The sequence below is a fragment of the Marmota marmota genome, unplaced genomic scaffold, assembly GCF_001458135.2.
Source record: "Marmota marmota marmota unplaced genomic scaffold, marMar, whole genome shotgun sequence".
NCBI classification, from domain to species: domain Eukaryota; kingdom Metazoa; phylum Chordata; class Mammalia; order Rodentia; family Sciuridae; genus Marmota; species Marmota marmota.
Window position 1 is genome coordinate 55,535,209 of NW_026000026.1, and position 21,132 is coordinate 55,556,340.

Below are 21,132 nucleotides of genomic sequence, written 5' to 3' on the forward strand. Positions count from 1 at the left end.
GATGGCATTAGAGCAGATTATGCTAAGTGAAGCTAGCCAATCCCTAAAAAACAAATGCCAAATGTCTTCTTTGATATAAGGAGAGTAACTAAGAACAGAGTAGGGACGAAGAGCAGGAGAAGAAGATTAACATTAAACAGGGACGAAAGGTGGGAGGGAAAGGGAGAGAGAAGGGAAATTGCATGGTAATAGAAGGAGACCCTCAGGGTTATACAGTGGAGGAGGTAGAGAGAGAGGAGGGGAGGGGAGGAGGGAGGTGGGGAGGGGGGAGGGTGGAGGATGGGAAAGGCAGCGGAGCACAACAGACACTAGGATGGCAATTTGTAAATCAATGGATGTGAAACTGATGTGATTCTGCTATCTGTGTATGGGGTGAGGGTGGGAGTTCATAACCCACTTGAATCAAAGTGTGGAATATGATATGTCAAGAAATTTGTAATGTTTTGAACAACCCACAATAAAAAAAATTTAAAAAAAAAAAAAAATAAAAAAAATAAAAATGTATTATGGAATGTAGACATTATCATTATTGACAGGATAATGATAGCTTCGTGGTATATTGTCTCTTGCTTTGGAAATGATTTAGCCACTACCTTCAATCCTTTTTTTTTTAAAAAATTTTTTTTTAGTTGTACACTATACCTTTATTTTGTTTATTTGTTTTTATGTGGTGCTGAGGATTGAACCCAGGGCCTCATACGTGCTAGGTGAGTGCTCTACTGCTGAGCCACAACCCCAGCCTCTACCTTCAATTATTCTGTTAAAAAAATTGTTAACACATCCTACTGTCATGTATAGGTTTGATTGTATGGAGTAGATGCATTGCTTATTTTTATTTTCAAAAACATATGGTATTTATTTATGACCTTAACAAATTAAAAACAATCATGGAAAAGTGTTTATAACCAACCCAGCATATTTCAAAGGCCTCTTACAAAATCAAAGGAAAGAGGGAAAAAAAATAGGCAAAGCCATTGTCAGCTACTCATTTCTTTTCCATTTTTGACATTTTGAAAACCAGGCTTTCTAAGCAAAGAACAACAGAAAACTCCTGGGGCTGCAGTGCACAGGAAAACTTTCACATTCAGCCTCCACTTGCTGACTATAGAGGCTTTGTTCCTCATACAAATTCCTGTTAGGAAATACTCAAAAATAAACTGCCGTCTTTCAAATTCTGATGGTGGGTAAAGAAAGGATAAATCTCCCAGAGGCCAGCAGGTGAAGACCATTAATATACAGGAGAGGGTTTACATTTGCTTTTAACAAGGGGGAAAGGGTGCTTCTCATAAGTAGTGAAGAAGGAGTAAGACCCTGTCTCTGAAAAAGGAAGAACTGCCAAAAAACTGAGGTGATTGAATGCCAGCTTGTCCAACTTTACAATTCTTTCTGTAGTCCACTGGGAACTTTTAGTGGGTGGGGGTGGGGATACCCTAACCACAACCACCTTTGCCTATTGGCAGTGAGAATGTTCCAGACAGTGAGTCTCAACATCTTTCTGCACTGGAGGTTGTGAAGGCACCAAGCCGGAGGAGATTCTGCATCTAACTCGGAGACCAAGTCTGTCAATGATGGCTGCATTTGACATTCAGTACAGGTATTTATATCAGTCCTAAGTCCAGCCAACATTCTTCATATATTCAGACTGTTTTATATATTTCTTCATGTGCCCTCTACTCTTGATAAATAATTACAAAATTTAAGTAGACAAATAATCTACATTAAGGAAGATGACAACCAGCCATCTGCTTTATCATACAGAGTAAACCTACTGAACAGTCTCACCTGTCGAGAACACTTTGTTTCACGAAGGGCTTTTAGACTTCCGTTCCAGTGCAGTAGTTGGAAAATGGTCATCAGCTCCTATGAAATGGAACAGCTGTCATTAGTTGTGAAGCAGAAGTGTCCATCTGCAAGAGAGGACCAGGGCATAATTCTGATCCCCCAAAGTATCAGGGAAACATACAATATTGTCATAATACTTTGGGACTTTTCAAAGAGTAGAGTCCCCAGGCTCCTGGAGAATTCATCCTTCACACCCTTTCTATATCTGTGTTTTCATAACACAGTAACTAAATAATTGACATGTATTTTTCAACAATGAAAAGTCATATGTGTTAGGTCAGTGGCGGCAACTTGGTGGCGACTTAGTGGCAACTTAGAACAAAGCAGCCCGCACCGGAAAAGAACATCAATCAGATGCTGGCGGAAATGCCTGTCAATCAGCCAGATCTCCTGACTAACGCCTGTCAATCAACAGGACACCCCCTGGCCAATCCTGGAGTTCAGCCAACTCCCCTGACCAACTCCAAGGGGGCAAGGGACCCTAGAAACACCTTTTCCTGTCCCAAGCCCTTCCCTTCCTGCTGTAAGCCCCATAAAAGTCCAGTCCTGTCAAGCTTCCACGCAGTTTCTCCTCAGACCCTTCCCCTGTCCCCTCTGTGGGTCTGATCGAGTTCCGCCCGGGAGTGATATCTCAATAAAGCCTGTTCAGCAGTCATTTTAAATCTGCCTCCTTTGGCCATTGCCTGCCCCGACTGATCTGACAATATGCTCTAATAATCATACACCCAAAACGTTTTATAAATATACCAGCACATCTGAGAAATAATGTAAAGGCAAGGTTAGATGTTGTATTGTTTTTTTGAAATTGTCAGAGATTGGGAGAATTTTAAATGTTCTTTTTTTTTCTTTTAAGAAATGTTTAAATAAAGTATGACAAATCCACACTACTGAATACTTCACATACAAAAAGGATGAGAACATTCTCTAAGTTCTAATGTAAAGAATTCCATGGTATATCATCAAAACAAAAGCAAAGTGCAAACAGGTGTAGTCTGTGCTACTATTTGTTAAATAAAGAGGGGCTGCAGTTGTGCCTCAGTGGCAGAGGCACTTACCTAGCATGTGTGAGGCACTGAGTTTGATCCTCAGCATCACATTAAAAAAATAAGTAAATAAAGGTTAAAAAAATGTACCTACTTAAAAAAAAAGAATAAAAGCTCCCTCTGTACACATTAACATGTAACTGCCTGGAAGAGTTCTGTCAAAATACAAAAGAATCTGGTAATAAGGTTGGTGATATAGTTCAGGTGGGAGAGGCTTATCATGTGTGTAAGGCCCTGAGATCATTCCTCAGAACCAAAATAATAATAGTAAAACAAACAAACAAACAAATAATCTGGTCGGGTATGGTGGCAGATACCTGTTATACCAATGACTGGGGAGGCTGAGGCATGAGGAAGGCAAGTTTGAGACCAGTCTTAACAACTTAGCAAGAAATTGTCTTGAAGGAGAAGAAGAGGAAGAAGAAGGAGAGAGAGGAGAAAGAGGAAGAGGAGGAGAAGGTTAAGGGCTAGGAATATAGTGGTAAACATCCCTGGGTTCTATCCCAAGTACCAAAAACCAAATTGAAACAAAATTGGTAGCACTTGCTGTTTCTAGGGGTAAATGTATGCCTGAGAGGTGGGAGTGGGAGGGTTTCTTTCTTCTAATCTTTTAGAAAACCTTTTGAATTTTGAATCATGTAACCATGTTAACTTATTAAAGAAAAATAAATAAATTTTAAGAGTTTAAGCCCAAACTAAATATGTAAATATTATGAAATAAAATTTACAGGGGGCCACTAGTTTTGACTGAGCTCCTGCAGTGGGTCTAACAGACCAAACCAAAATGTAGTCACTCATGCTAATGTTCCATGTCATGGAGCTGAAGCTAAGTTGTTTTTCTGATCTTCCAAGAAACCAGAAGAAAGTGATAATAGCCAAGTTCCAGTTGTAGCTGGGATCCCAGCATGATAAGGAGGTTGTCCCTGCTTTAACCTTTAAGAGGAAATTAACTTTGAAACAACCAATCTATTTTTGGTTCTGTTTCTGCTTTCCTTAGCTGTTTTCTGCCTATAAATTCAAGCTTTGCTACTTAGCTCATCAGAATACGTATCCTATTTTATGGAATTCTTGCCCGATTCTAGGATTGCAAATAAAAGCCAACTAAATCTTTAAATTTTTTGTGACTTTATCTTATGACGATATAAAACAGACAATGGACAAACTACAGAAAAACTGTAAACATCTCTAAATTTATAAATTCAGTCAAAAATGCCTCAAAATGCGGACAATCAAGTTGAATTGACATTAAAACATGTCAACACACACACACACACTAAAAAATAAATAAATAAAAATAAAAAAGAAAGAAAAGAAAAGAAAAAACAAGTCAACATTTCCACATCTGATGGCATTAAGTTCTACAGGAGCTCCATTTTCCCTTTCACTGTCTGATATCAAGGGCAAGCTAAGATGTAACAACATACTGAAGAGTATTATTTTCCTAATGTAGTTAGAGCTAGAAGTTTTCCACCAGAGTTATCTGTGTTTCACTTATAGAGGGATTTTTATTTATTTTTCTTTGTTTTCGCCAGAGAGATATCTTTTAGGATGAATAGCATAAAACACAGCCACATAATTATTGGAAAATTACTCAACACAATTTAAAAATTTCCTGTTCTTGAAAGGTTATGAAAAAGAACATTTAGACAGATGTCTTACTTATACAAAAAGCTGACATTTTTTTTGACTGTCTTTACCTCCGCCTACTCAGGAAAAAATTTTCATTAGGAAAACCAGGAGACACATACTTAGTCTTAGATTTCAGGCATCTTATAATTGTCTGGCAAATTTTAAAGCTATAAAACTATGGGAGGAGTAAGTAGCTCTATCTAGTCTTACTTTAAATTTGCCATTACAATTTAGTGCTTCTCTTCTTTTCAGTCTGAGATCAAGTTTGGCTCTCTTTTCTGTTTTCCACTGAACAATAAGTATCTTGGGAGCCCAAAGAGCCATAGTAAATGAAAAAAAAAAAAACTTTAGTTTCTATTAATAAAAAATGCAATATGAATATCAAGCAAGTTTCTTGTTTCACTCCAGAGACCCCATTATCTTCCTGGGGTCCTGGGTCTAATATCCAGGGAAGCCACCCTTTCATGGCCTCTTCTCTCCTGGACACCATCTAGGTTTTCACACCATCGCATCAGTACACTAATATGGAAAAGTGGAAATGCTTCATTCCAGAACTCAAATCTTGCCTAATGAGGCTCTCACTGCTATGCTTCTCCATTTTTCCATCAAAGTAGCCTCAGTGACTCTGGCTGGTAAATATGTGCTACCCTTCCCACCAAATCTACTCATAAATACTTTGTAACCATAAAAGTGAATGTAAACTGTGCGTACTGTAATATGGAACAGGATCTATGATGCAATAGGAGGGCAGATATTTGTAAATAGAAAAACCCTTTTGGTTTCAAGTTTAATAAAGAATCTACTTGAGCACTGTGAATTTCCATTTTTTAAGAAGACAAATACCATTCCACTCCTCCACTTGACCCCCACACACTCCAAATCTTTATGTAAAGTTTTTTTTTTTTTGGGTGTGTGTGTGTGTGTGTGTGTGTGTGCACGCTACCAGAGATTGAACACAGAGTCTTAAGCATGCTAAGCAAGACCTCTACAAGGTTACACCCCAGCCCCTATCTAAAGTTGACAACTAAGAGATATACTAGATTATTTTGTGGTTTCTAGTATCATCTTGGTATTGTCCTATCATCCCTATAGTCCAGTTGAGAAACAGACTGTTGCTAATAGGCATTTTGATTCATCCTCTGACAGTTGTTGCCTAAAAATATGTACTCTTCTTCCTCCAAGATCTTCTGGGCTCTCATACTTATCTAACCACTAAGGGCTGCCTCTTCCAGATGAGTTGAGGTCATTCCAATCTGCAAATCCCCAAAGATTCTAAAATCCACAACGACACTGTGAACAGAACTGGAAACCTTTCTCATGCCCCTTGACAACCTTCATCTCTCACAAACTTTCCTAAAGATGATTATACCATTTTGCCTCCAGATTCCTTCTCTGGTTTGTCTGAATCATGATCCCATCACCAGGCAGCTCTTTTTCACTTCAGTAACACAGCTGCCTCTTCAATGTTGCTCTGGTTGCTAAAATTCTCTAGGGAAAATGACCTCCTTTCACCCTCTTACACTATATCCTGACCTCAGAATGGTCCTCCTTTGTAGAGATAGTAATCTCATCATCATTATTCTTCCTGTCATATTTCCTCTCATAAGATGAAATTTACTATCTTCCTGATGCTGAGTGACAACATGCTCAGCCCCAAAAGATCCTTGCATGATTGCAGACTGATGGGGAGAGGGCTGCTGTGGACTTGTGAGAAATCTCTTCTAGTCCCACCATGCTTCCTCGCTGCCTGATGCTTGCCATCTTGCTTTCTACCTGGAGAAGTCCTGTCACCCTAAAGGAAGTTAGTATTGTCCGTTCCACCAGATCCTGTCCTGCTCTTCCCTGAAGTCTTTTTTTTTTTTTTTTTTTTAGTTATACATGGACACAATCTTTGTTTTGTTTATTTACTTTTATGGTGCTAAGGATTGAACCCAATGTGCCTCACATGTGTGGGGCAAGCCACAACAGCAGCCCTTCCCTGAAGTCTTTTATGTCCTGGTGTTTGTTATATGGGATAATCTAGAAGCCCAGCAGCCTGGCTAGACTGACAGGACAATCAGAAGCTGGCCTCTTAGGGTGAGATAGGCGAAGAAATGTGTAAACTGAGTGAGATGATTCATGCACACTTAGAGTCTTTTGTTTAAGATTTTGATCTTTTACTTATTAGAAGTTTTTTTACATTCCTTTTGAGTTTTTAAAAGATTACACTATAACATTATCTACCTTGATCATTTTTAGTGTCTGTTACAATTTTGTGCCACAGACAAATGCCTCACTCACCTAACCCTAGTCAGGGCCCTTCTCATATGTCTGTCAGAAGGAAGCCCTGCTTCATGAGTGTGAGGTCTATGCAGTCACAGCGTTCAGCACATATTACAGTCTCAAACTTAACAAACTTTAACATGCTTCAGTCTCAAACTTCTTAATAGTTTTAGAACAAAGACCCTTGCATTTTTATTTTGTCTTGGGCCCTGCAAATTACATAGCTGGGGTCATGGTTAGCAAAGAGAATTAAAGTTGAATGGAGAATAAATCCTGTGTTTTCTTTCCTCTTCAGGGAAAATTGCAGTTGCAGCTCTCAATAACAGCTTTCCTGGTTTATTTTTCATTCATTCCATTTAAACTGGCAACAAGCGGGCTCTGTGCTCACAGTTTTGCCTGGTGTTGCCTCCTATTAGACATGATGTTTGATTTTTCGGCTACTTTGTCAGGGAGAAAATGCTCACCCTTTCCCTCTGGAACTTTGTCTGAAAGACTGGCTCGGTTCTGTGATTCATCAGAAATAAGAAAAACAAACACTGTAAATGGAGAACTTGAAAAACAGGTGGGCACCATCTCCCCACCCAAGAGAATGGATTTAAGAGGAAATTTGTTTATGGGATGAGGTTTTAAAAGACGACCTGGAGAATTTAGCAAAGATGTAAATAAACAACTCTTCCATGGATTGCATTAGGCTTCAGAATAAATATATTAACCAGCTTCAGTCAATGTCTGCCTAGAATCTGACCTTGACAAGACCCAGCGACTATTGCTGCCCCATGCCCTCCCCACCCCCAACAGCAGGCAGTTTTCTCTGTGGCAAGGTTACCTTAAAACAAGCAGCCCTGACTTCCCTTGCTTCCCTCCCACGAAGTGAAGGTAAGCAGAGGCCTATCATGTTTCCTCTGAGCGCTGGCTGCAGCACGGGCCCCCTGAAAGCCCGAGGGCAGTCAGGAGACACCAACCTTGTTTTTCTATGGCATAGCCATCCATAGCTAGATAAAAACACATGTCTATGACCCACCAGGGGACTGAATTGCTGCGTCTCTGCAGAAACAGCCCAGGTCTAGAGTCAGTTCCCATTATGTGCAGACCCATGCTGATACATTTAGCCTAGGCCACTAAGGAACATTCTGGTCCCCAGCAGGTAGGCGGAAGGAAAAGGGATGTGCTCCACAGGTCCTCCTCCAGGGTTGCCAGACTCTCTCCTGTGGAGAGGGAGCTTGGATTTTTCCCTGTCCTCACATCTTCCTCTTCCTTTGTCCCCATCCTGTATCCAGTCTTTTTTATGGGAATTTATGAAGCATTTCCACAATATGATTCAAATTATTATTTCACATATTAAAATGCCCTATTACATAGACCACACAGAAAACACAGCCCAAAGCAAGGCAATAAAAATATTGCTAAAAGGAGGCTGAGTAAAGCCTTTCACAGTACTTGGAAGGAATTTTCAGATTTTTAAAAATCCTCACTTCCCCATCTTTGGCAAACTGACCCAATCACATTAAAAATCATTCTCGATTTTTCTGAAAATAGAGCCAGTAAATCACATGGAAGGTATTGTGTAGTGGGGCAGGAAATGTTCATTTTATAATAAAAGAAGTGCAATATTCTTTGATGGGGTGTAAAGGGAGGAATTTTTTAAAAAAACTTGTTTTCCTCCATGTGGGCAGTTCTATATTATGTGCTTTATAAATGTCACATTATTTAATCTAAAGTAGGCATTAATGTTTTATAGATTAGAAAGATAAGATAAGAAAACTGAGTCTCGGAATGGGCAAGCTTCCAGATGGTAAGTGATAGGCTTCCCACACAGGACTATATGATCTTAAAAAATGTGAATTCCTTCTCTTGAGCCATTCTTTTCCCTTTTAATTTTTTGTTTAGTTTTATGTTGTTATAAAAAAATGGACCTTCTGATGTTGCACCTTTTTATCCTGCAGCAGGGGCTCACAGTCATCTTGGCCATTCCACATCTGAAGCTTTAGGTTAGGCAGGGCTGTCAAGGGAATCCATCTAGCCACTCCTGGCATTTCAGTAAAGCAGTCCTCCAGAAAGACATAGAGTAACGTTGTTGACCCCCAGGAAGCACTTGCCACGTGCCAGACACTGTGCTGAACTCTTCCCCTAATGTCCCATTTGATTCTCACTTGGGCAGTGTGAGGTGGTGCTATTATTGTCCCTGACTTACACCCAGATGAAGGAACAGGTTGAGCAGCAAGGAACAGAGCAAGACTAAAACCAGTCAGCGCACCCCAGAGTCTGGGCTAGAACCAGAGCTAACACATGCCCTTGCCTGCTCCACAGGGTAGACTCCAAGGCTCCCTAGTCAGCAACACCATGTCCCCTAAAGGAGAAAATTAGATGACCAAGATCAAGGACAAAAGGAAGAAAGAGTATTTTTACTTCAGTCACAGGGGCAACTCATAAAGAAAATTATTGATTAAAAAAAAAACAGCAGGAGGGATGTGTACACACGAGACATGGCTATGCCATTGGTTGGAGAAAGATTTGAAATGTATGAAGAAGGTATTAGAAAGTTGATTGTTTCAGGCCTCAGCTGTAACACCCTGGTAAATTTTACCATGATGAAACTTTTTTTTTTTTTTCACACTTTGTCCATGAAATTTTGTATTTCTGGTTGCTTCTTGGATCTAATTTTGTAATCTCTGGTTACTTCTTGGAATCTAACCTAAGAAAATAGAATTACTGGGGATAAAGTCTCCTGTTTGTAATATTACATATTGTTTTCTAGCATCATTGCATGTTTTGAAATGTTCGACTACATTCAAGTTTCATTTTCTAGGGGGGTACATATTTCCTACCTGATCCCCACTGAATTTTCATTTGTCCATCCCAGTATCGTATAAGAGTCAGGCATGTGAGCTCAGAGATCAGACATCCTGGGTCTGAACCCTAGCTCTGCCATTTGCTAAGCTATGACAAACTTCTTTTCAGCAATAACATGAAGATAATAATAATAGCTACTTCATATAGTTGTTGCGAGAGTTGAATTATGATAACATTAGTTAAGTGCTAATCATCTCATCAGATGAAGAAAGAATCTAATAAGCATTACTTATTAATACTATTTTCATTGTTGTTAACATAAGTGTTTATTTTGCAAATACAGATGCACCTTGACTTCCCACAGGGGTAATATCCTGAGAAGTGCATTGTAAGTTGAAAGTGCCATTGAGTCAAAAATGCAGTTAACCAACTGAACGTTATAGCTTACCTTAAACGTGCCTACCCTACTTTAAACATGCTCAAAACACAACCTACAGTTGTGCAAAATCATCTAATGCAAAGCCTATTTTATAATGAAGTATTGGATATGCAGTGTATTTTATTGAGTACTATACTGAAAGGAAAAAATAAAATGGTTGTTCAGGTATGCTTTTATACCATCGTAAAGCTGCAATGTCATAAAGAGGGGACCATCTGCAATAGGTAATGTAGCAAGCTCCTCAGCTCTGTTGTTGCTGGTCAGCAGTGGTCGGAAAACGGTAACAGATTGTTAACTTCTTTGATTTGGTTGATGATAGGAAGAGGCAGTCCTTATATAACAGAGATACTATAATTGAAGTGGTATCTTTCAGTGTACACTGTGGGAAACTTCCTCTATGGTGTCTGAAAATTATAAGCTAGATGGGTACAACCAGAATTTTAAATTTGATTTGGTTTAAGGGAAATTTTGTACTGAGAAGCTGGTGGGGTGTTACAGGGAAGTAAGACTGCCATGTTCCTCACCTACATATTAGACTTAAGTCTTTTACTTCCCTCCATAAAAGTGAAAATTTTGCCTTGTTTGCTTTTTGTTTTAGTTCACTGAAGTGTGGCTAAAATGGGGCCATGGTGTTGGACTCAAGAAAGGGAAAATTAAACAAAAATAGTTTTTTTTTTTTTTTTTTCAGTCAGTACTAGGGATCAAACTCAGGGGTACTTCAACACTGAGCTATATTCCCAGTCCTTTGTTATATTATTTTGAGTCAGGATCTCACTAACTTTCCAAGGCTGACCTTGAATTTGAGATCCTCCTGCCTCAGCATCATGAGTTGTTGTGATTACAGGCATGTACCACTGCCCCCAGCTGAGAACTAGGTTATTAGAATAGGAGATGTTAATGATGAGAGTTGCATCTCTCCCAGGCTTCTGGATAGAATAATCAGGAAGTCAGGTACCTGAAACTCCAGCATGGTCTTCCCCATGTTTGACTCCAGCATATAGTGATAGGCTCCAATGCTCGTGCTCGGGTCATCTGCATCATCTAAAGTTCCCTTGGGAAGGAAAGGAGAAAAAGAAAATGTTACTTATTTGAGTGACCAGAGATCAGTCCTGTGGCCACACAGCAAGTTTACAATCAACTGTCACAGTTGATTTTGGATAAAATCCTTAATCTTACCCTAATTCAGAATAAAGAAGATTTTATAATCAACTTGAAACTAGCTTTTGATTCGAATGTTAACTAATTATACACTTGACAGAATAGTAATTCCAAAGCAGAATTTCCCATATCATTGCATAGGGTTTTAGTTGTTGGTGGTGTTAATGCTGGTGTGACTGCCCTTTGAGGTGACTTCATTGCTTTCTGAACTCTCAAAGCACTGACCTTGCTCTGATTTCACTGACAGCCTGGGCAAGATTATGTAACTGACATTGAAGAATTCTCCAACTGCATGGACCATTCACATTTTATTGCCATAATTCTTAGGGGGAGCTTTTATAATATGCTGGCATTTGAACTGGAGACATGGATCTTGGTTGATAGTTTTTCACTCTCGGGCCACTTAATCTTTAGGAAACAAGGTGGGTGAATGATAGGTAGAAATGAAATTCCCTTTCAGTGTGGTTGTGGGGAGTGGTGCTAAGAAGCTAACATAAGCTCTGGAATGGCATGCAGGCCTCCTTCAATATCCCATGGCCTGAATTCTAAGGAAGGTGGGCAATGGCGACCTTGTGAGGCTGAGCAAACAGCGACCAGCATCAGATAGCAGCAAATTTATAGCTTTTGAATGCAATAACATTAACACACTGCTGCTGAAATATTTATGTTGGCTTTTTAAATATCCCAGAGGAAATCCATGCAGAAGCCTGCAAGCCATATATATTCTTTTTCTTTAGAAATTTCCATGAAAAAATGATAAATTACATTTACACTGAGGGCCCTCCCTGCTCCTGAGTAAATTCCACACTTATATAAATCAGGCATCATTTTCCTAGCTTCTCTTCCTCAAAGGCACTTGAAATTTACAGAGCCGGAAAATAAAGGCTTCCTTTCATCCTTAGACCAGATATAGTGCAGAGCTCCCTGCCTTCTCCCTGGCAGGTCAATTGCTCTTCTTCCCTTTCCCCTTTCAAATATCTCCTCTATGTGATAAGAGCATTTGTGAGGGGGAAAGGACCATGATAGTCAGATGATGTCTCCTTCATAACAGCAGCTTTTACAGAAGGATAGCTTTCTAATCAGATTGAGGCAAATGAAAGGAAAACCTTAGATAGGGTTTATGCATGCTAATGCAAACCAAAGTTGGCTACTCCTTTGGTAATGCCAAATTCCTGCCTTCAAGCACACTCAAGAGAAACACCTGTCACAGGTGGGGGCCCAAGGCTTCCTCTGTGGCTTATAGTTTGGAGGTAATGGGGGTGAGGACCTCCAAATCATTCATGGGGCAATTAATAATTCAGTGCTGAATTGCTAAGAGAATGCCTTATTTAAATTTCTAAGGGTTTTTGCTCTTAAAGTACTTCATATTTAATTGTGTCCATCACAAAAATTTTCTAAGCTCTCTGAAAGAAATAAATTGATATTAAATATGATAATTATAACAGTTAATATGTATCAGGTTGACTGTTTAAATAGTGTTTTCTTAAAAATACAGATTATAGAGCCCCACATTGGCTGACTTTGACATAAATAAATAAATAAAGGTAGATGAAATTATCTACCTTAATGTAAAGTTTGATTAATTGTGACCAAGGAAATTAAGAATATTACAGAGCCATGCGTGGTGGTAATCTCAGTGACTTGGAGGACTGAGGCAGCAGGATCACAAGTTCAAGGACAGCTTCAGCCATTAGCAAGACCCTGTCTCAAAATAAAAAGAGCTGGGAATATCGCTCATTTGTAAAGCAGTACCGGGCTCAATCTCCAGTACAAAAAAAAAAAAAAAAAAAGAATATTACTGGGATGTGGAGTGGAAAACCAGCTCCAATTTCACAATTTCTAATCCAAGTATTCTTTTTGCTGAAAAGTAATGATTCAGTGGGTAAAAATTTAACCCGTGCAATTTTTAAACTAAGAATCTGCTCACTTTAGCATCTCCCAAGATTCAAACGCCTCCTTGGTATTCTCAGTGAGGCCAGCTCATCCCTCCCCTGATGGTACTCACACTGGTGGAGGCCACCGCTTCCTGAACACTTTCCATAATGAATTCCTTGGTGATCCTGCGAGAAGGCAGTTCATTGAAGAGGGAGTTGATTAGGGCCACTTTTGCTGCATCCCGCCTGGCCTCAGCTCTACTTAAGCAGCACTTGAGAAGGGAAGGAGAAAAGCAGTCATTAAAGGATTCAGCAACTCACCATTTTATCCTTGCATCAGTGAATCTCTGGACATTTCTATTCATACACTCAATGTCTGCACCTGTTCTTCCATACCCATTGCTAATCTCCCTGAAGATCATGCAGATTTTCCTTTAGTTGTAGAGCGCATGCAAATGTCTTGATTGTCTTGGATGGCTTTTGGTCGAATTGCAGAGTTACGCAATGTCTACTATGGATCAGAGGCTTTGCCTACTCTGTTAATAAGTCCTAATAAGAGAGTAATGGCTGCTATTGTGGGCTAGGTTATTTAAATTCATTACTAGGACCTTCCTTGAATCTCTATTTCAATGAAAAGAAGTAAGGAAAGAAGATTAACATGGAAACTGGAGTTTCTTGAACAATGATCAAAAACACAGGGTTCAGAGTCAGACTGCAGGGGTTGGAGTTCAAGCTCTAGCACATACTAGTTGTAAGACTTTGAACAAATTGACTAGTTTCTCTGTGTCTCCATTCCCCCTTTGTAAAATGGAAACAATAGCAAGATTGAAGTAAAAAATCAATTAAATAATACAGTTCAAATATTGAGACTACCTGGCACATGACAGCACTCTCCAAGAACAGGCCAGTCATATAGTCTTTTACATCTAGGCTCATGCAAAGGTGCTGCTGCCAATATCTTCTGTTTTTGCTTTTCCAGCATTCATTCCTCTTTTGTTCTAGAATCAGTTCTCCAATTTTCTTGAGGACTGCCTTTTCCCCTTTGCTCTTAGTTCATGCAGTTTGGGTTTGTAGTATTTTGGCTTTCCCATGGATAGACAACACAGACAGCCTATGATTAGTAACTCATTAAGACAAATGAGTTACTAATTCTAACCCGTGTGCCCAAATGTACTATTGCTTTCCATCCTCCTAGCCCAGCTTCCACATTGCTCACGTCGATTTGCCTACTATATCCTGCTTTTTTTTTTTTTTATGTCCTCTTGTCTCTTTTTTTAACAGATAAAAATTCCTATTCTTCAAGTTCTGGCTTGATGTGTATCTGAGGTATCCAGAGATGGGTAAAGGCCTATAAAAATATGGACTCTGAATCCCATGGACCTGGGCCCCAGAGTGTGATGGCCTGAACCCAGGATTGTAGATTCTACAACTACTAGTACACAACAAGTCCCAGGAGGGGAAGCCAGGCCCCAGCCCTTGCCAATGGGGTGGTCAGGTAGCCCTGCTCCTCTCAGTGACTTTGAGCTCTGGACCATCTGAACTTTGGGGGCTAATTTTCTCATCCAAGTCTCCTACTTCCTAAAATGTAAGATTCTCAGAATTTGCTTGATAACTGGTATGGAAGAAGAAGGAAGATGCCAATAATCACATTCTTCCACAGTTTCACAGCCTAAAGGACCTGTACCACTCACAGAATTAAGCCAACTACCTTTAGTTTTTAAGCCCTTCTTCAATTCTACCCCATGCGCCCTATGTTAACCATCTCTGCCCTACCCAGGAACACTCAAAATATGTTCTCCAGAGGACTGCTTCTCCTCCCCATCTCCACAAACCCAGTTAGGGGCTTCTGAAATCAGGTTCCAGGTCCTCTGTGATTTTCCCTCAAACGTCATAGAATAGTAGAAATGGTGTAGTGATCATGTAATTGACTACTGATCACTCTTCTCATCCTCTTTCCTAACCTCCAGACCTTGGCAGGGCCTAACCCAGGGTCAGTGTTTAGAGATGTTTGTTGTATGGTCAATGCATGGACGAAGTAAGTATAAAACCTCAAAAATGGCAGGACAAGACACTGAGGAGAATTAAAAAAATAAAATCTGAATGGGCCTAATAAAGTAGAATATTTAAGGGCAGGAGGAGCTACTTTAAATCACAATACAGAGTAATTTTCCATATGATCTTACTACATTTTGGTTCTTAAAGGCTGCCCCAAACCCACATATTGAAGGCTTGGTCCCCAGCCATGTGGGACCAAGCTACTCTTCTCTCTATGGTGAGCAACTTTCTTGTACCACAAACTCCTGTCATGATTTGCTGCCTCATCATAGGCCTAAAAGTCACAGAATCAACTATCCATGGACCAAAACCTCTGAAACCAGACCAAAATAATCTTTTTTTTCCTTTTCAGTTGGTTCTCTCAGGTATTTTGTCACAGTGATGGAAAACTAATATAATCATTTAAGGGAAAGAATAGAGTTGGAGTTCTAAAATATATGTGGAAAATAGTTTGGGTTTTCTCCTTGGTTTGAATGATAAGAAAAAAGACTTTGGATGTAGCTATAGGCAGCAAAGTCATTCAAAGTTTAGACCTCTTCCAAGGTTTAGGTCACCTATATAAAACCAGAGGGTTCCTGGTTTTACTTTGTCTTGTAGACTTTGCTGGAAATTTACAGAATGTTGGGTCCTGAGTCCGCAGTCCTTTACTGAACTCTGATGCCACCTTCCCTAGAAGTGTTTCCTGAGCACATTCAAGGCCAGGCTAAGAGGACCACTGACCATGACTGTACTGCAAGGTGATTGTTTGCTAGTGCTGTGCCTTCCTGCTTCACCTCCAGATTGTGAGTTCCCTCAGGGCAGAATCCATGTCTTAGCTGACTGTAAGTCCCCTGCCCCACTAGCACAGTGCTTTTGTGAATAACTGAATACAGCATAGGAAATTTTTTTTTAAAGTTACTAGACCACCAAATATAATGTTCAAGAAATTCTTAAAGAAAAAATTATTTGAGAAAAGGGTCCCATTTCAATATACGTTGTGTGGTATGTGTAACCCAGTAATATAAAAATACATTAATACCTGGATTTCAGAGGGATAATTGGGTATTATGTTTAGACAGACTGATAGGACCATTTTTGCCTAAGTGCAGGATATGTTTATTATTCTTTGGAAAATCAGTTCCCCATTAAAAAGCAAACAAAGTTTTTGCAAGTATTACCTGACATCTGTAGCAGCAGCACATTTTAATAGCAATTTAGCTTTACAAAATTTACACTAGAGCTGTTGGGTTTTAGAATTTTGAGAATTAGATTCGGATTGGAGCACTCTTAGGAAACAAGTTTCTATCTAAATAATAGCAATTTAAGCCATTTTTCACAAAGAGAGAGCCCTAGTAAACACTACTTAGATTAAAAAAAAAAAAGCTATCTATTTTAAATAAGACCAGCTAAGTACTAGATCAAAGGCACCACATTTACAACCAAATGGCACTGCTTCAGAGATCAAAGTGCAGCCAGGATGAGAGAACAGAAAGAGTCTTTACCCAGGATGCATGGGAAAAGAGACTCAGCCAGTATCAGGATGTTAAGATGGACACTGTCTTTACTTATTTTCTTGTTTCAGTGTACAAAATCCTTCCTTAAAACAGGATAGAAAGTGTACCAATTGATAAGTGCATAAAATAAATTCTGAGCATCTTGGGGCTTTTCTTACTACTGTATTATACATTTCTGAAAGACACGTTCTTCAAAATGGCTATAATGTTAACCAGTCACTTTCTCCTACAAATCTAAGCCAGTAATTGTTGCATATTTTTCTTTAGGGTTTTTTTTAAGGGGAACTTTAGACCCATAAGAACCTGTACTTGGGAAAGAAATTCAGCAAAATAGAAATCTAGTGAGTCTATCTAAACCACAGTGTGGATTCTGCTGGAAGAAGAATTCTGTTAGAGTTACCATCAAAGAGTGGGAAATGCTGTAAGAAAATAAAATATGGTAAGTGACAGGACATTTTATTGGTGTTCAAAATGGCCCTCAAAGACATCAGTTGGGGAGTGAGTGAAGTATGATGTTATTTCAATGTAACTGCCTGCTAGAATTAGACTTCCCAGGTTGCATAGTTTATTCTTGCTATTTTAAATACAGACCCCATCATAAATACAGATTAGTACACTGTGCCATTCTTACTTACATCCACTAGCCATTCTTACTTGTTAGTATAGACAGACAACGCCTGTCCCTTGCACTCTGTGAACGTGCAGAGCTAGAATATTTAACAGTGTAGATTTTACTGAAGTCAGCTGTGGATTTCTTAGGCATATGGAGCCACATGCTTTCCAAGTGGCCAGCAGACCTCACTCAGACATTATTTGTCTTGATGCTCAGATGCCTTTCATTTGCTGATAGATTATAAACCATTAAAATCATTTCAAAGTCTTCTGACTAATCTAAAATTAAAGAAAAAAAAAGAATGATTTTAAATAGCTCAGGAAGCTATTTAAAGGCAGTAGTAGCCTGCCTGCAACATGCCCTTGTGATCTTACCTCCTAGGGTTCACATTCTAGTGTATTCCTGCTCACACTGCACTGGGGGTGGTCTGTGAAACCAATGGAACATGGCAGAAGTGATGGGCTATCTCTTTCAATATTGGATTGTAAAAGACCGTGAGCTTCCATCTTGGTCCTGCTTGTTTTCTCTTTGATCACTGCTTTAGAAAAAAATCAGCTTCCCAGTTATGAGCAGGGACACATGACAGGGAATAAAAGCCTTCTGCCAATAGCACCTGAGAGAGATTGGAAGCTGGTCCTCCAGTCCCAATCAAGGCTTCAGATGAGTGCAGCTTCAGCTGACAAATGGACTGCAACCTTCCAAGACCCTGAGCCAGAATCGCCTAACTAAGCTGCCTTCAGATTCCTGGTCATCAGGGACTATATGAGACAGTTAATGTTTATAACTTTGAGACAATTTGTTATGCAGCAATAGATAACTATGGCAAAGGCTTGCTGACTGCCAGTAATTAGAAATTCTCTTAGCATACCCTTGAGGAAGAGCTCAATAACAAAATCCTCATTGCTGACACTATGTGCTTGGAACTGTGCTAAGCACTGCTGGGAGCCATTAGCCAAGTAGGTATGACAATTTCCTTGCCAGTGTACCCCATGTTGCTTAGTGGAAGGACTCGTGGAAATAGGACATTTTGCAGTGACATTGCATGTAGGTGACCTTGCTCAAGGACCAAGGCGGATCCGAGTTTAGGGCGTTCCCGGTTTAGGTTCCAGGTTTAAGGTTTAAGATTATTCCTGCTGGGAATAGGGCGTATTCTGCTGCCTGAGTTCCCCTTGAGTTCTCACGGGATTCAGACAGTATTTTTTGGGAGACAGAAGCCCAGTGGAGGTGGATTTGGGCAGAGAACGTGGATTTCCCCAGAACGTGATTGTAGACAGCTGGTGTGAGTTTGGGAATAAAGAGTTGCTGTTTGAATCTACAAGCTGTGTGGTGGCTCGTGATTGTGTGCCCAGCCAGACTGCGGCATTTGTGCCCAGCCAGACTGCAGCAAAGCACTTTGTTTATTATTACATTTCATTATTACAGCAATCCTGTGAGGCTGATTTTGTCATCCTGATTTTGCAGTTGTGGAAATTAATTTGAGGACAGGTAATTTGGCTAAAGTCACACAGTATTTCCTAGTCCAGTAGAGTACTCTAGACAAGACTCCAACTTTGACATTCCATGGGTCATTTTGACATCAGATTCCAATGGTGTTTTCCCCATTCCTACATAGCAAACTTGATTTCACTTAAAAGGCCAAGGAGGACAGAGGACACTGGTAGTAAATCATGCTTACCAAGGAGGGGAATGTGTTGATGATTATCTTAATATCCTTTATCCTATTCCCCATTTGATGGTTTCCTGAACTATAGGAAGATAGAAATAGAAAGACCAATATGACTAAACAAGAGATCAAATGTTATCTCTTGTAGGAAATGTCTCCTTTGGATTGAATATATCCTCTTGATGAAATATGGGGCCAAGAGCTTTGGAAAGTCTGCCTCTTAGAGTTGCTTAACAATTTTAAGAAATGTTTGGGAACTTCAAAAGTAAAAATCATTCATATTAAATTTTCTCAGTTGTATGGGTTAAGAAATCCCATCCCCCTCTCCAGCCCAGCTCCTTCTGGCTTTGTGTTTTATTTTGGAGCTTAGATCATCAAAAACCACCAAGCTTAATCCAGGAGTAGAGAACAAAGTTCAAAAGCTTCAGTGTTCATGGCACAGTCTCCTGGGAACTTGTTAAACATAGGTAACCCCAGGTTCCAACCTGACCTATTGAACCAGAATCTCTGCGGATGGATCACAGTGGGTGATCGACATTTTAATAAGATTTCCAGGCGATTATGAAGTTCCTTTTTGAGGAACATCACTCCATGCTTTCCCTGACTCTCATATTTAACTGGCAGGGACAGATCCAGGTTTTATGTGGCCCAAGGCCTACCCAATTTGGGGACCTTATTTAAGAAAAACCATATAAAGTTACAAGTGAAAAAAGTTGGCATTGTGACTTGCAAGGGGCCTTTGTGGAAGCTTCTTGGTCTTCATGGTAAATTCACCTTTGTTAACATTGAAAAGTGCTAATTTCTCACCAGAGAAATTGCCTCTACCCAAAGTCAAAAAAAGCAGTATTCAGGTTAACAACAACAAAAAAATTCTTCATTACAGTTCTTCTAAAATTTGCTGACTTATCTAAGTGATATCTCAATTTTACTTTTCTACTCATCAAGTTTTATTTCTTCCATAATAATTTTTCATAATGTAATGTTAAGATCCATCCAAGATGATGAGGATGACATGACGACAAGAATTATTTTGTACCAGAGATTGTCACTCACCGAGCCACATCCCCAGGCCTTTCTAAGTTTTTAAATTTTGAGATAGTGTCTCACTCAATTGCTGAGAGCCTCACTAAGTTGCTGAGAGTGGCTTTCAGCTTAGCTGCTAGGATTATAGGCATGCACCACCATACCTGGTCCATCCAAGATTTATTTTTAAACTGTCCTCAAATAAAATAATGGTCAGTCAATTTTTTAGGATGAACAGAAGTTGTTAAATTAATTTAAATAAAATTTTGATAGTCATGAATGTTTTAAATGGAAATGCCTCCTAAGAAATTAGTTTTATTCCTATTTGTGAAATATTTTAGAACTAGTTATAGGTGTGTTACTGTTTATAGAAACACCTTCTAACCAAACTGACACAATACATACTCTGAACAATGTTACCCTCATTTGATCAATTTTCCTCCATGCTTTTGTTTCAGAAAATGAGGCAGGATGCATGTGTTCAGTAGACATTTCTATGTCCCAAGATTTTACTGAACATATACCACAAACACAGTGCATCATAAACAAGAGGCTTTCTAGAATTATTCATGCATGTGTTTTAAAGACAGGAAGAAAGGTCTTCAGATTCAAAATGTGTACAACCAAGTTAGGTTCACTCGTACTCACTGCCTATCAGTGGTAACCAAGGGGTTGAAATGTGGCTTGTAAGGAGCAAAATTTTTTGAATAATAGTAATGTAATAGTAAATGCTGCAGATTGTATCCAAAGATAATGATGCCATCCTCCCTAGGGTTAATGATAGGTCAGTGATATTTAGGTGGCATTCCCTCAACAGTACACAGTACTGAGAGGTTCTCCCAAGCTGGGATTGTGCAGGTGGCAAAACCTAATAAACTGACTGTGAGAGGTGAGAATTCTTGCCCAAATCCTGTAGACTGTTATGTCTAACATTCAGGTGGTTGGGAACATTTTGCTTTTGCAACTTACAGTCTCTGTGACTTGCAAGAGTTTGTGTGTATGGCCTGCCAGCTCTGGTCAGTGTCACCAACACCTCGGTTTCATCCTGACAGCAAGCCTTCAGCAAAAAAAAAAAAAAAAAAAGAATGCCACAAGCCAGGACCCAGTGCTTTCTGTTCTTTAAGACCTTGACTGCCCTGGCCGAAGCATGAACATTTACATGTGTTCCAATTTATCTAATTGTGGGTATATTAGCATTTTACCCCCTTCCAGATGGTGATATGAAAAGAGAGTAATGATTGAAACTCA

General features: G+C 39.5%; 1 protein-coding gene across 1 annotated transcript in view; it reads right to left on the reverse strand.

Moving 5' to 3' along the window:
* The window catches only part of Lix1 (limb and CNS expressed 1), a 55,659-nt gene that overhangs the window by 7,282 nt on the left and 27,245 nt on the right, over positions 1-21,132 (reverse strand). The window contains exons 3-5 of the mRNA XM_015477328.2: positions 13,169-13,309; positions 10,961-11,056; positions 1,783-1,860 (exon numbers count right to left, since the gene is read on the reverse strand). Of these exons, the coding sequence (XP_015332814.1) occupies positions 1,783-1,860; positions 10,961-11,056; positions 13,169-13,309 (315 nt within the window). The remainder of the gene's footprint in view (positions 1-1,782; positions 1,861-10,960; positions 11,057-13,168; positions 13,310-21,132) is intronic.